General features: G+C 36.6%; 1 protein-coding gene and 1 long non-coding RNA gene across 2 annotated transcripts; one reads left to right on the top strand and one right to left on the bottom strand.

Moving 5' to 3' along the window:
- Positions 1–1503: 1503 nt before the first annotated feature.
- LOC148848057 (uncharacterized) lies at positions 1504–7442 on the bottom strand. The gene is made up of 2 exons (XR_016100257.1): positions 6894–7442; positions 1504–1887 (listed from the first exon to the last, which is right to left on the bottom strand). It is a non-coding gene; the product is annotated as an uncharacterized LOC148848057 (long non-coding RNA).
- A 1319-nt stretch (positions 7443–8761) lies between these two features.
- LOC148848056 (trihelix transcription factor GTL2-like) lies at positions 8762–11532 on the top strand. Its single transcript, XM_088948192.1, has 2 exons — positions 8762–9577; positions 10022–11532. Exons 1-2 carry the CDS (start codon positions 9201–9203, stop codon positions 11457–11459), a joined length of 1815 nt encoding a protein of 604 aa, XP_088804318.1. The 5' UTR covers positions 8762–9200; the 3' UTR covers positions 11460–11532.
- The last annotated feature ends 4100 nt before the right edge of the window (positions 11533–15632 follow it).

Below are 15632 nucleotides of genomic sequence, written 5' to 3'. Positions count from 1 at the left end.
CACTCCCCATCGGGGATGGGGAATCCCCAAATTTTTCCCGTTCTAAGACAATTACTTGAAAATTATCTATTTGTGAACAATTTATACCTAGGATATAGGAATTTGGGGGTATTTTAGAATTGAATTATAATACTTTAGGGGTAATTCAAAAATTAAATTATGAAATCCTACGATTTTAAGAATTTAGGGAAAATTTAGAGATATTTTAAATATCAATATTAAACTTAGAGATATTTTACTAATTTACCTTTGGGTTCGGGGTGAGTTTGGGGAATTATATACAAAACCCATCCCTGCCCTGTCCTTGTTTAGGGTCAGAGAAAACCTGCCCCTTTCGGGGCGGGGCCCTAGTTTTACGAGGGAAATTGCCATCCATAATGGTGTTAAAGGCGCATGAAACCAGACTTAGTAACAGAGAGCTGGTGGCCATGGCGAGAGCTGTTTTGAGGGAGCAAGGCTTCAAGCAGCAACCTCTCCCTAAGGTTGATCTGTTCGCCAGTGATGGTTGTTTGTCACCGCTGGGTCAATGGGGGGAGGGAGAGAGGAGGAGAACGAGTCACTCCCATGCAACACTCAAGGGAGAGGAAGGCACTTGAAAACTGGATTTTGCTTTAACGGTGTGAAGCATCCCTCGCATGCATCAACCGCTTACGGCGTATCTTCCAATTGCACAAACGGTGTCCTGACTGAGGGTGCCTGGATTGAAGCCGAACTCTATCAATGGAGCACGTTAGAATTGGAATAAATCTAAACTAAAACCAATTTAAACTGTCTTAAACATTGAATTGGATCAATCCAAAATGATCCAAAGTATTCATCGGATTGGATTGGACCTGGTTCATCTGTAATGGACTCATATTGGATCGGCCAATTAACACCCCTATCAAGGGGTCGGGTTTTGGCTCAATCCAAAACCCAAGTGACCTGACAGAGGTTCAACTCAACCCGAATACGAAACCCAGTTGAGGTGGACCCGATCTAACCCGATAGGATTGGGTCAGCGCAAGTTTTTACCAGTTAAGCCGAGGCACCGACATGCCTAGGTGAGTAGCCATTTGGCGTGGGGGGTGGGGGGTGGGGGGGAGAAACAAGGTGCTGGCACCGAAAGCGTATCTGACGGCATGTCGCTGACTGGCTGGCTGCTGGCACTGCTGCCGCTCCAAGGTCCAAGCAAACACTGGTCCAGTCCATTCAGTTATATGAATAATGTGGCATCGGTGGTCGTGGCACATGCACTGTCCGTGTCTGCCGGTCTTAGCCAGGGATTTGCCTCCGTAAATTTCAGAAACAAAAAGGTCGTTTACAGAACCTCAAGGGTCAAGTTTGGGGGTGTCCCTTCACACCCCCTCACCCCTTGTCGTTTGGTATGAAGCGAGGTTGCGATGTATTGGAATTGTTCAAGAATCCACACTCAACACTCGACCCGACCGATGCTGATTGACTTGTGTCTTTTATCCCACCACGACAAACTTCAATTCAATACAGCGAGAGAGAGAGAAGATATGCTTGAAGTTCAATCTAGGTTTTTCATTCACTTGTATCTATTCATCATCATCACATCACATTAGAGAATTAATCACAACTGTTGATCAAAATCTGCATGCCTGTTTTGCTCATTTCCCTGCTGGGGTCCAGAATTAAGTTGCAGTATAATCCACACTGTGTGCCCGGCCACATGTATGTCACAGTCAACTGCTCATTAAGGTGGGGCACCAAAAACGAGTCAAGGAGTTGGGATGATTGAGTCTCACCACCTTCTCACATTTTCACCGGCAAACTTAGGATTAACACATGATTCGTCAACAGTCAACACCGCAAAATATTTGATACCTGTCTCTCGTCTACTAAAGATATTTTGGCTTTAATTGCCCATAGTATTCCCTCCACCTAAAAAACAGAAAGAAAGAAAGCACATAGTATTCCAATTCCAAGTAATGCATAATTTGTTTCTCCCTAACTATAATTTTTTTATCTGAAATCTCTATTTTGTTATAATTTATTTTGTTTTTATGTAAATTGCATGAAAAATGTAAAAGCATTTGTATCAGCTTTAATATTAGATTTTATCAGTCTTAGTTTGAATCAATGTTCAAATTTTCGCAATGTATAAATAGCTTTTAATTTTTAATTTTTGGTATAAAAATTTTAAAGATGTTTAAAATTTGAACCTTGCCCATTGGATTATAATGGTCATAATTAAGTCCACCATCACACAATATTCCAATTGCTTGTGCATTTTTTTTTGAAAAAAAATATATATATATGCATTTTAGTTCTACATTAAATATTCTCTTCTTGGTGAATGTTTGCCAATAAATGGAAAAATTAATTTTTAAAATTTACATAATAATAAATATTAACACAAATTATATTTTTACATAATTTTTCAATGGTTACTAATTATATCCTGATGTCTCATTTTATATAACCTATTAAAGCCTTTTTTTTGTATATAAATAACTTATTTATACTCATATAAAACTTATATTTCTTATCATCAATATATTCTTAAGATTTATTCTAATTTATTAGAATATTCATATATATTTTGATTTTTCATCTGTATTCATATATATCCAAAGTGTAATACAATATGTTTCTTAAAATTATCTTTTTGATACACATTGTGCTTCTCACACTTTGAACCTTGCTTTGAAGTAATATGTGATTAGGTTTTAAATTAGGGGTACAACTTTTCGGGGTTAAGATTGGTATTTTGTCAAAATTTCAATAAGCCCAACCCAAAACCCAAGCCCGAAACAATATAAACCGTTAACTCGGGCCAACCCGACTTACAGCCCTATTTTAAATAGAACATCATAAAATTCCACCACGTTAGATGTTAATTAATTAATAGTTGAGATTCTCACCATTCAGGATACTTTAGTTTTGAAGCCTCACCAAATGTTAACCTATTTTACAAAACTTTGTTTTGGTCGAAATTCCAAATTTTTAAGCTACTTTGGCATGATTTTATTGAAAATTTTGCAATATTTAGAAACTTTAGGATATTTCAAAAAAGAAGGCAAGATTCCACTTGACAGATTTTTGGTTTTTTAATGGGTGTTAACAACTTTTAGTGGTATTTATTTTGGACATTAATATACTCAAATATACTATTGTATTTTTTGGAAAACAAAATGTTGAAATTTTATTACATTTCGCTTTGGCTTGTGTGAGTGGAAATGTGGAATAACCATTTTTTAGATTTTTAAAAACTTGTATAGAGTTTGAACCAAGCACTTTGGATTCTCACTAGAATCTAAATTCTATAATACTATCCAAACAAGCCCTAATAGAGACAGGATCGTGTAATAGATCTCTCTATTCAAGGAAAATAAGTATTTTCTCTATATTATATTTACAACACAAAATATGTGTAAGCAATATATGCCATAATTTTAATTGCTTTTTTAATTAGGATTTGTATTATTTTTGCCGATTTTTTCAATTACACCGTGTAAGTGAAGGGATGAGAGATCCATCATATGGATAGTCGAACCCTACAGGAAGGTTGGGCAAATTTTCAAAAATTTCTTTCTCCCATGTGGGAATCACATTCCCTATTTTAGAAAATTGCATTTTCAATGATCAATCTTGAAACCAAATCGGACCAAATCTGAAACCAAAAGGTGGAGAGGGATATACCTGATACGGAGTAACAATAACTCCCAATGAATGTGTTCACGCCTAAGGAGAAAACTAAAAACTGCTCCCACTGAACATGACATAGTGTGAGGTGGAGCAGAATCAACAGGATGACTCTTCAGCAAAAACCAAATTCTTCAACAAAAATGAGATGGAGGGCTGGTGAGCATGACTTCAGATTACCTTTTCTACCAAAAGGTAATATCAAGAACATTTCTTGATCACTCCCACTGGTGGAGATCAAACTGGTAGGGCGGCAAGAGCAGGAGAGAAGAAGACAGTGTAGTCAAACTGTGTTGTCTCTCTCTGTAATTCAATAGTCTGTGAGATGATCTGAAGGTTCGCCATGCTCTTCTATTTATAGCCTTTAAAGAGAGAATCTCCTAATCCCACTAGGAGTTTCCTAATCCAAATCTTATACTTGAATCTGGACTCTCTTTAAGAGATAAAGATAATCTCTTATCTTATCTACAAATAAATATCAGCCTTACTAATCAAATTAGGAGTTTCCTTATCCAAATCTTTATTTGGATCTAGACTCTCTTAGTGGATAGGGATAATTTCTTATCCTATCTACTGATCTAAATCACAGAAAGCCCCTAATTAATTAATCTTATTAAGCCAGTCCGAATTGGGCTTTAGGCCCATTAAGTCTATATGCTCACTTAACCTCCTAACTGCTGTCCAATTGGCTATCCTTGTATGGCATGGGACCCAAACATTGATCTACCCATCAACCACATGGGTTCAGCCCAGCCTCTGTTACAACGCCTAGCCGAATTCACTGTAGGAAACAATGAATCTTGAGTTCATCACCATGGGCTCTTAATGGGCCTAACATTTACACTAAATGGTTATTGGGTCAAGCCATTTTATAAAAACCCAATGACTGTGGGCAGATGCAAGATTAGCCCATTAAGTATTACCCTTAATGGTCTTACACTTAACCTCCCTACCCATAATGATCAAACACTGTCCAACAAGAAAGGATCTCTCCCTTGGCTGCAAGGTACAGTGTTGCACTCTCTACTCACATGGATCTCGGGAATTAAAACATTTTGCAAACATTTTGAAACCATAATATATATATATATATATATATATATATATATATATATATATATATATATATATATATATATATATATATATTTTGCAAAACAAATTTCAACGGTTGAAATCAACTGTTGGCAGTTTAGGTTCCATCAAAGAGTGTGTGTGCATCCCCGATCATTCACTTTGTCCGACAAAGGGGGTGATCATGCCACTATGATCACCCACTCAAATGAATTCTCAGAATGCCCCAACATACCCAAGTTTTGACCCCCTCTAAGGATCTCACTGATTGGCATATCAAAGACAATCCATCCGACACCTACTGTAGTATCATAATTGAGTGTAGGGATCAGGTGTAACATTCCAGTTTTGCCCATCTATCTCTAAGGTCTAGGGCAATACTGGAATTCTGGTCCGGTTCAGGGTTTCAAAAAAACCCACACTACATTTACCTCAGGTCTCACCCTAGCAGCTGAGACAAGCCACCCTAACCAACTTGGCGGCACATTAGTGTCGGCCTTGACAAGATAAATCTCCCCAGATCTATCAAATGGCTGTAAAGATTCTAAACTAACACGAGTCTCATATGTGTCCAATTTAAGGTATTACACAGAAACACACCATAATAGCATGAATCAAATATGTACTTTATTCATTTACATTAAATGTCATAATGTACATCATTCTGATTGGATCTAAGGGCATACACTGTCTAACAGTAAACTAGTGGATTTGATACTTATGGTCTAATGATGAAAGTTTGAGGAAAATGGTGGCATCGTGAATCGAATGGGAGGAAAAAGAAGAGAAGAAAAGGAACCGACTAAACCATCGGAGGGGTTCCCTACAAAGGAAGGATCATGTTATTGTACCGAGCCAAGCTTTTCACGAGTTGTTTGAGCTTGGCTCGTGGAAGGCTCGGCTCGACTTGGTTTTAACCGTACTTCGAGTCGAGTTCGAGTCCAATTTACATGCTCGATTAATAAGTGAGCTGAGTACGAATATATATATATATATATATATATATATATATATATATATATATATATATATATATATATATATAAATAAAATTATAGAAAATAATATATATAATAAAAATATTATAATTTTTTATTATTATAATTCTTATTTTTTAAATGTCAAATAAAAATATTTTTATTTTTATAAAATATTTTTCCTCAAATCAAGCTCAAGATGAGCCGAGCCAAGCTAAGATTGAGCTTATGAGTTTTTTACTCGAATCAAGCTCGAGCTCAGTGTTCTAGCTTGAGCCTTATACAACCTTGGTGAGCCGAGCTCGAGCGTCATACTATTCGGCTTAGCTCGACTCGAATCCACCCTTTCTAATTGGTCTGCTTTGGAATTCCAATAGTGAGGGTAAAAAATGTGTGGAGAGAGAGGTATCGGATCTATTGGGTGTATTAGGTCCCCATGTGGGTTTGGGAGTCCTATTCACAATATTTTTATGTTTGTTAAATTTTAAAAATTTATTATTTTTTACCCATTTTGCCCTTCAGATTATTTTTAATTACTAATCATGCCAAGTGAGTCATGAATTAAACCGGATCAAATTGGTATTTTTCAAATTCATTACCTTAGACATTGTTTTAAGTGTTATGTGGAAATAAACACATCAAGTTCACATTTAGTGAAAATGTAATACCTAAATGGGTGAAAGTAGGGTTGTTGACGGTCCGGCTTGGAGAAATTGTCAGCCCAAACTAGTAAATTACAGTTTGGGAAATTATTAGACCAAACCAAACCGTTTTGGCATAGAAACCAAATCAAACCAAACAGTTTTATTAAGGTTTGGTGCAGTTTCTAATACGGTTTGGGAACTAGTGAAGTATATTAACAATTATGATCTAAACAATTTTAAAAATAGGAACATTTGAACAAAAAACAATAGAATATATTTTATATATAAATCTGTTAATAAAATTGAAATAAAAACAAATCAGTTTATTGTTGAAAAATTAAATACATACAATGCATAACAAAACCAAAAAACTTAAGAACAATGTAAAATAATCAGTTAAATAAATCTGAATATTAATATAAACATTCTCATATAAAGCATCTGCATTCTAATGCTAAAAACATGCATATGTTGATAAACATATAATTAACAAATAAATAAATCCTAAATTTTTTGTCCAAAATTCTAAAATTCTTTGATGTTTTACCTTTCTCCCAAGCCCAAATTCGAATTTTGTTCTTGTATTTCTAGAGTTCCAGTTATGCTCTTGGGTGCTCATAGTTGAACATATGTTATTGCATCATAGAAGAGATAAAGGGGGTAGGCCATTAGGGTTTTTCTTTTTCAAATAATAGAATAGACTAAAGAGGAGATGGGAATATGATAAAGAGATTGTAGCAGCCAGCCAAAATCGCTGGACTAGGGTGGATAGGGTTTGTCAGTTGAACAGAGGAAGTCGGTTTCCTGGCCTCCTTGGTTAGGATGTTTTGTTAAGGTTGGAAGAGAGATAACATCATGAGAGGGAGATGGAAGCAACGACAGTGGTGGAGTGAGAGAGAGAGAACATTTACTGCAAAGCCGGACAACGAAAGTATGACCAGCGACACTAAACCTGCGGCAGCGGCAAGCCAACACCACTAAATCATCGGCGACTCGGCATTCTCTGAGAAGAAAACTTCACTTTCTCCGTTAGGCGTTCGGTGTTCTCTTTCTCTAAGAAGAAAACCAAAAGGGAAACAAAAGGTTAGTTGGCTAGGTATCGAAAAGAGGAGAGAGAAAGTCATAAGTACAAATTAAAAATTAAAATTTGATATCAATATATTAAATTATATTATTCGATATATATTTTTATATATTTATATTAATACGATTTACGGTTTGGATTAGTTCATAAAATTTAATAAACCAAACCGTAGACCGTAAGCCATATTTTCTAAATTCATGAAACCGAATCAAACCATTATAAATTTAGACCGAACCAAACGATAAATTCAGTTTGGTTCGATTTGATTTTACAGTTTGAACCGTATATTGAACACCCCTAAGGCTGCATTTGAATGCAATGTAAATCAAGAACCGATGTAAAATTTACATTGGTTCAATTTTGTATACGTTTGGAAAGAGGGTGTAATTATTATCAACGTACATTTGAATGAAGTGTAGTTTTATATCGACAGTCGATGTAAAATCTCATCAGATCTAAAGTTTTACATCAATAATTGATATAAAAATTACATCAATTCTATCGATATAAAACTTTATACTCTTCCACCCATCACTATTTTCAAAAAAACAACAATCACTTTCTCATTCATTGTAAAACTTAATCAATATATTCACTAATTCCAAATTCAGCGTAAGTGAAAGGCTACCTACACTAATTATGCCACAAGTGACGCTTAACTTTGGGATTCTAATTTTAAATGTAAATTGTTTAACTTGTGTGCAATGTAGAAGAAAAGTGCATCTTGTTGTCTACATGACAGAATAGTCAGACATATCCCCAACTTAACTTTTGCTGGCGTAGGATTCTAATAAATGCCAATGCAATAAATCGGCATTCAAATACCTAAAGCTATTTTTGGTTTGAAGAAAGTAAAAGAGAAACAAAAAGTTGGGGGAGTGGAGGTTGTTCTTAACGATTTTTGTGAAATTTCTTTCAAGAACTTTCCCTCAACTTTTCTTCTTCTCTCCTGTTTAACTGAGCAATGAAAAATTGTGGGAAAGCCCAAATTTATTAATGATTTTTCTCACCATACATCATATCCTATTTAATAATAAAATACAATTTTATTCATAAATAATTTTTATAACAATTTTCTATTCCATGCAAATCATACATTTCTACTTAGAAAAGCCTTTTCCATATACCAAATTCTTTAATGCTCCCCCCCCTTGAAGAAAGGCAGAGCCATAAGGTTCTTAGGGTATGTTTGGTTTAAAATTAATATTAAAACGACATCAACTCTATAATATTTGGTGTTTCTACTTCACTCAATAATATAGATTAAGAAGAACAAAAATAGTATAGAAGACGAGAGGTGATAGTTTGCAATCATCTGACATTTGTCACAGATATTGTGTCGACAAGTTTGCATCTTCGTGATGGGTCCTGCTGATTTACGCATGTTACATATAAAAAGTTGTTGTGGGATTGACAGAATCCGTGTCAACACCAGACGGACACTGGGCCACTGGCACTATTCCTCATCCGGGTGACGAGATGGGACCTCTGACCTCTTTCTCTCTCTCTCTCCCACAGTTCGCAGCTCGCTCTCTCAAAACGGTGGACCCTGGTCCCTGCCTGTTGTCACGTGTGCTGAGTATCCGTTTGCCTCATCATCTGATCATCAGCGTCAGCTACTGCATAGGATTCTAAACAATTTTTTATATTAATTTCGGTGGTATGAGACAAAGTCTTTGGAGAGAGAGAGAGAGATCACTTTTTGTTGGGTTCATTGCTGAAGATTTTCATTTACAGTGAGCAAAAGAGTGGTAATGAGAGATCTCAAATATGTTTAATGGAGTGCCAGACCAGTTCCACGAACTCATATCCTCAAGAGCAGCTCTCACACTCCCTCTTCCACTCACTCTACCTCTCCATGTCTCCCCTCCTCCTTACTTCTCCGGCCTGGATCCCTCCCCCCCAAATCACCAATTATTCCAGTCTCACTCCCTACTTCTTCACCAACTGCACCGACACTCCTCGTCGGTCCAAAATGAAGAGCAAGAAGAAGAGAGGGAGATGACTTCAAGTATGGAACTCCCAGGACTCAAATCCACTTCCGAACTGGTAGATCCATGGAGGGAAGAGGAAATACTTGCACTCTTGAGAGTCAGATCTACCATGGAAACTGGATTTTCTGATTTCATTTGGGAACATGTTTCCAGGTATGTATCTTATTATTCCCATGACTCCTTCTTGTTTAAACTGTTATGATTCTGTGTATTTAATGCCTCCACTTCAAATTCCGCCACTGTTTTCAAAACTGAGATAATATTGAAGTTTTTTTATTTTTAATCTTTCGATAAACACCCTTTAACTGCCAAAAATCGTAATCGCTTCAACTGCGGAAGACGCAGGAAGTTTGTTAAAGCTGATGATACATAAATACATTCTTTATTTAGGATTCTTTTTTTTGTCTGTTTTTCTTTTCTCTTCAGAGCTGAATGATGAATATTAGTAGCTAGCTACCTGAAGCTACCAATCAATTTCAAGCAGTTGAAATAATTTAGTTCTTCGTACTTGCTATATTACAAATTTAAAAAGAAAAATAGCTTCAGCTCATGCACATGTGTTATTGGTTTCTGTGCATTTTTTTTGGGGTATATCAGGAAGCTTGCAGAGGTTGGGTTCAGAAGGAGCCCTGACAAATGCAAGGAGAAATTTGAAGAGATGAGCAGGTTCTGCGGCAGCAGCAACAACAACAACAGTTACACTAAGAATTACAGGTCTTTCAGTGAACTTGAAGCAGTCTATGAAGGTGAAAACCGTAAGACCTCGGCCGAAAAGCAGGTGGAAATAACTAATGAAGGAGGGGGCAAGGTGACACTGAATTTGGAAGACAATTCAGGAAACGAGAGCTTGGTGAACCCACCTGTTGAGAATAAATACGTGGTCAAGAAATCAAAAGCGAAGAAGAGAAAGAGGCATCACAAGCTCGAATTGATGAAGAATTTCTGTGAAGAGATTGTGAACAATATCATGGCCCAGCAAGAAGAGCTGCAGAATAAGCTCCTCCAAGATATGGAAAGAAGAGAGGAGGAAAGGTTTGCTAGAGAAGAAGCTTGGAGGAAGCAAGAAATGCTCAGGATTAACAGGGAGATCGAAACTAGGCAACACGATCAAGAGGTTACACGCGATAGAGAAGCTACCATCATTGAACTCCTGCAGAATTTAACATCAATTAGTCCATCTCAGAACCTTGGTTTCTCGGTGCAAAACGAAGATCTCCTTCAGACAACAAACAATAAGCAGAATCGACTCACTTCACCGTCTTCAAGCCCAGCACAGAAGCCTACTTCTTTATCCGATACGTTCTCCCGGTTTAACCTTAAAGAACCCAGTTCATCTGCTAACCCAAACCCACCAACCTCGTCTTCTGAAGCCCCATCAGAACCCCAGAACTCTGATCCAACTACTTCTCATCAGGCCAATCCAATAGTACCCACTTCTTCAACTCCAGCCATGGCTCCCCAAAACCCTAACTCCCGTACTGCGCAAAACAACACAGTACTACCACCCACTTCATCATCGACTGCAGTTCTGCCCCCTCAAAACCCTAATTCTACATCCAGCGACAGAGAAGACCATGGCAAGAGATGGCCAAGAGATGAAGTGAACTCACTGATAAGCCTGAGGTGCAACCTCTACAACAGCACCGAAGATAAGGATGGAAACAAAGTTCCTATATGGGAGAGAATCTCACAAGGAATGTTGGAGCTGGGTTACAGGAGAAGTGCGAAGAAATGCAAAGAGAAATGGGAGAACATAAACAAGTACTTCAGGAAAACCAAGGATGCAAACAAGAAGAGGTCTCTTGACTCCAAAACTTGTCCTTACTTCCATCAATTGAGCAGTTTGTACAGTCAAGGCACACTCTCTGTACCCTCTGAAGCACCTGAAAACCATTCCAGTTCGCCAGAAAACCGCTTGGAGTCCCCGGAAACCCGCTTCGGATCCTCTAAGTGTGGTTTTAGTGAAGCAATTATGCATGTTGACGAAGGTAAGAAGAACTTGGGTCAAGTACCCGCCTTAGATTTTGAATACTAATTAAGCTCTTCTTTTCTTTTCTTAAGCTATTTCAATTACCCTTTATTAATAAAGCGGTATATTCTCATTTTCATTTGTTTTATTCTGAAATTTCAGTGTCAATTTTTTTTTTTTGTTAATTTTATGGATTTATTTAAATATAGTAAAATGAGCTAAAAAAAAGCACCGACATTTTTGAAAATTGAAATATCAGAGAGGCGTGTTCATATACGCACATATACTGCGACAAGAGCCACTGATTTTCTCTTGAAGAGGTGGGGTCCATCACATGACAGTGTTAACAGAGAGGTAGGGACGTGTATGGTGGATGCTAGATATTTCCAAAACCTAAACAGACGTTTGTTTCGTCTCATCTCTCAGAAATTAGACGGTCCAAACACATTGGTACAATGCTCAAAGTCAAGGATTCAAATTATGTGTGTGAAGAATGTGAATACGTTACGTTATGGGGAGAATTTAACTTTTTGCTCTTTAGAGACTAGGGTGATCCAGAGCTTCTTAGATGGATAATGCATTCGTAGGCCAGAGCTCGGAAGTCAATGTGATTAAGTAATCACATCCATCGCAACGTCAGTTGTCTTGCGTCGGTTTCAATCTTTCTTTTGAGGTAAGCGGGTGGGACCCAACTTAAATCATGCGTGGGGACCAATAGAAATCTCGATGAAATCCTGATATGGATTGATGGTGACCCACCCACAACATGACAAACCTTGCCAACCCCCCATCCGGCCCCCTTCCCCTCTGCTTACATTGGGGTCGTTTGGAATTTGGATGAGTTTCTAGAAACCCTATAGAGGCTTATTGTTTTGTATGGATCATCAAAATCTTATTGTTTTGTATTTTAATTGGTAAAACAATTAAACAATAAAATTTATTTTCAAAAGGTATGGATAATAACCAACAAGAAACCCTATAGAGGCTTGTGTTTTGGTATAAGTGCATTTCATAGAAAAGAATGATTTTCGAATGGCTCATTTACCTAGGTAAATATATAGACTTGTGTAAATCAATTTTCCATCTGCTCTGCTCTGAAATTCGTTAACACATGATTGATTTTTTTTTTTTTTTTTTGTATAACTTTGCTTGGAAAAAAAAACTTGTAAGTCCTAAATGCATTTATCCTAACATATATTTCTTAAAAAGTAATTGTCCAAATAATTATATTTACCCAAATAAATAATTTATCATTCAACGAACGAGGCCTAAAAACCTTACAACCTCTTTAAAAACCAAATCACTAAAAAAATAAAAAGATAAAACAATAATTTTTCAATTCAGCATTTCGGCCACTTGGGCCTCATATCCCATGACAATGGGACCCACTTTAGCTAAAAGACAAGGAAATCCTTCACATGGTCCGGATTCGTTGTGGGCCCTTATGGTTGTCTACTAGTGAGCTTTGTAGTTTAAATGATATGGATCGAGTAAGTAGACAAATGTGGGCTTGTCGCAATAAAATGAGGCAGCCCAAGAGCTCAGGTTCCTTTTTGGCTTGGTGTGGCCGTACAATTTGTTTGACTGAACAATTCTTTGGTTGGACCTTGCTTAAGAGAAAAGTTAGGGAGGGATCGGCCGATCTGGTGCAAAGGGAATAAGATCCATTAATGGGCCCAATTAAGACTTGGTCATGCTGGGCCAAAATTTAATCCAACCGTTGGAGTGTATGTTTGAAACCGAACTGGTATATCAAAATAAGTGGTTAACTAATGAAAACTATAAGTTGTGAAAGCTCTTCTCAGTTGGGGAGGACTGAGGAGGAATAAGTTTGGAGAACGGAGTACGAAGATATAGGTGATGATTGATGAGGACAATTGAAATTTGTGACCGAACGGAGATGAAGTCTCTAGGGTTTCTCAGTTTGTGTTTTCACTATTTTGGCTGGGAAGTGAAAAGAGCCGAAGACAAAGAGTGAAGGGGAAAACGTTTACACTTAAATAGAATGGGTTCAGTTAACCGGATTTTGTGGTTCAATTTTTTCAGTTCCATTAACCAGATTTTGTGGTTCAATTTTCTCAGTTCGGTTTTTTTTTTTTTTTTTTTTGGGGGGGGGGGGGGGTTCATGAGCACCCCTACTTTTATGGCTTGAGAATTGGGATCTTTTGTTTGTGCTATGGGACTTTGGAGTTTAAAAAACAAAACAAAAAAGAAAAAAAAAAAAAAAAGGACTGGAATAGGCCTGTCGTTACATGTAGGCTTGATTGAGAACCGGCTTAGCCCAAACAAAATGAGACTAAAAAGGAATAAAGCAAAGATCATCACCATTTATGAAGGACCTTAATCCACTACTAGACCTGCAAAGACTAGACCCTAACCTAAATATTCCGGTTAGTGTTGATCCACGGGTTAGATGAGTCAATGGTCAATTGGTCACTTGGGTTTTAGTACAAAAAAAAATTCACTTGGGGTCAGGTCAGGTCATGCCACCTTCTAGTTCGGGTATATACACATTTGTTCCTTTACTCTTTCTTTAATTATATTTATAAGGTTTAGTTGCCCTGTAAATGTGATCACTAATTGTGCTTTAGCAAGCAGTACGGGAGTGAAAATGAGTTGATATGATTTTACTTTATTTTTGTATGTTTATGGTGTCAATGAAGTAAAATAAAACATAAATAACATAAAGTAAAACCTAAATTAAAACAGTGAACCAAAATTTGCCATCTTCTGATTTTCATTTCGTGCATTTGTATTGATATAAATGATTGAAGTATTGCAAACAAACGGAACCTAAATATAGCACGGAAATGTGAGTACATTGTATGGACAAAGCGCACATGAAATATTTAATGTGGAAAATGAAAGCTTCACCCTCTCAGTTTGAGGCATTACACCGATTCCTTCAGATTTCGAAACACTTGGGGAGTGATGAGCGATGATAGCAACCAGACGGAAAGTGTGTCTTTGTAAACATCGACCTACCAGCTACCACGTCAGTTTCCCCTTTCCTTCCGAGCCTTGTACAAGGGAGTGCGGAAGAGATGCCTCAAACCAAGGCAATTAGTGAAGCTTCTTATCTCATTACCTATTAATTATTTTTTACATCTCTTTTTGGTAAGTTGATTTGATTGCTGTAAGTGTCGATTTGTTTTTTAGATTCTGAGGAGGGAAGGTTAGTCAATGAGATTTTAGTTTTCATTGATTAAGATATTCGGATTTTATTTTTTAGATTTATGTAGGGTTTATGATTTTTTTTTTTTCTCTCGATATGTGATATCCATCTCATATGTGGGTAGATAATTTTTTCATCTGAGGGGGGAATTGCCGACACTTAGATGGAACAAATTACTCCTTTTAATAATGAATTTTTACAATTAAAAGGGTTATTGTGCTATTTACTTGAAAAATAAAAGAGTATAGATAAATGTACTTACTCGGATAAATAACTTCCCAAAAAGCGAATAAGACCTAACAGTAGTAGTTATTTACAAATTAGAAGATCCGACTGATAAGGTAGCGCTGGCTGAACCAGGTCACCCAATGATTTATTACCAAATGTAAAACAAGATAGCTGTGTTTTTGTCAAAGGCTATCCTATCTTTAAACCTACTACCTATATTCCCATTTTAAGAGGTTTTAAGATTTTTTAATAAATTAAATAACATAGAAATGAACCCTTCTTTCTTTGGAATCTTGGAAAAAAAAAAGAAAAGCGCACTGTTCAAAGTATTAAACTATTAAAACATCCCTTCCGGGCTTTTTTTCTTCTTTTGAAATATTGGTGAGAATTTGTCACCCTTTTATTTTCCCTCATCAAAATAAATAGCATCTTCTAGCAAATTTGGACCTTTGGAAAATTTATGGGCATAAAATAGCACCAATAAATCCAAAATATTTGAGCTAAATGCTATCTAAAATGAGAAATATTTTTTCAGACGAATTATGATATATCCCATATCTCATGTTCTTTTCACCTATTTGAAACCAAAATTTCATTAATTGGCATTTTATACCTATCCACTCTCTACTCCTCAAACAAACTCTTGCCAAAAACCTCGTTAGTGTAAGCCAGTTTTGGGGCAATCTTTAATTTAAGAAAAAAAATAGACCGAGTAACGAAATTTTTTTTTTTTTTTTTTTGGGTAAGAGACTAACGAAATCATTGATAACAAAGCAATGTGAACTTTGGAAGGGATTATACAGCTAAAAGACTAGGGAGTTGATCGTGCCTGTTTA

Source organism: Nelumbo lutea, chromosome 6, assembly GCF_056320005.1.
Source record: "Nelumbo lutea isolate HS-2025 chromosome 6, American lotus-T2T, whole genome shotgun sequence".
Lineage (NCBI taxonomy): Eukaryota > Viridiplantae > Streptophyta > Magnoliopsida > Proteales > Nelumbonaceae > Nelumbo > Nelumbo lutea.
The sequence above is the reverse complement of the archived record's forward strand: the minus strand, read 5'-3'. Positions and strand labels throughout refer to the sequence as shown.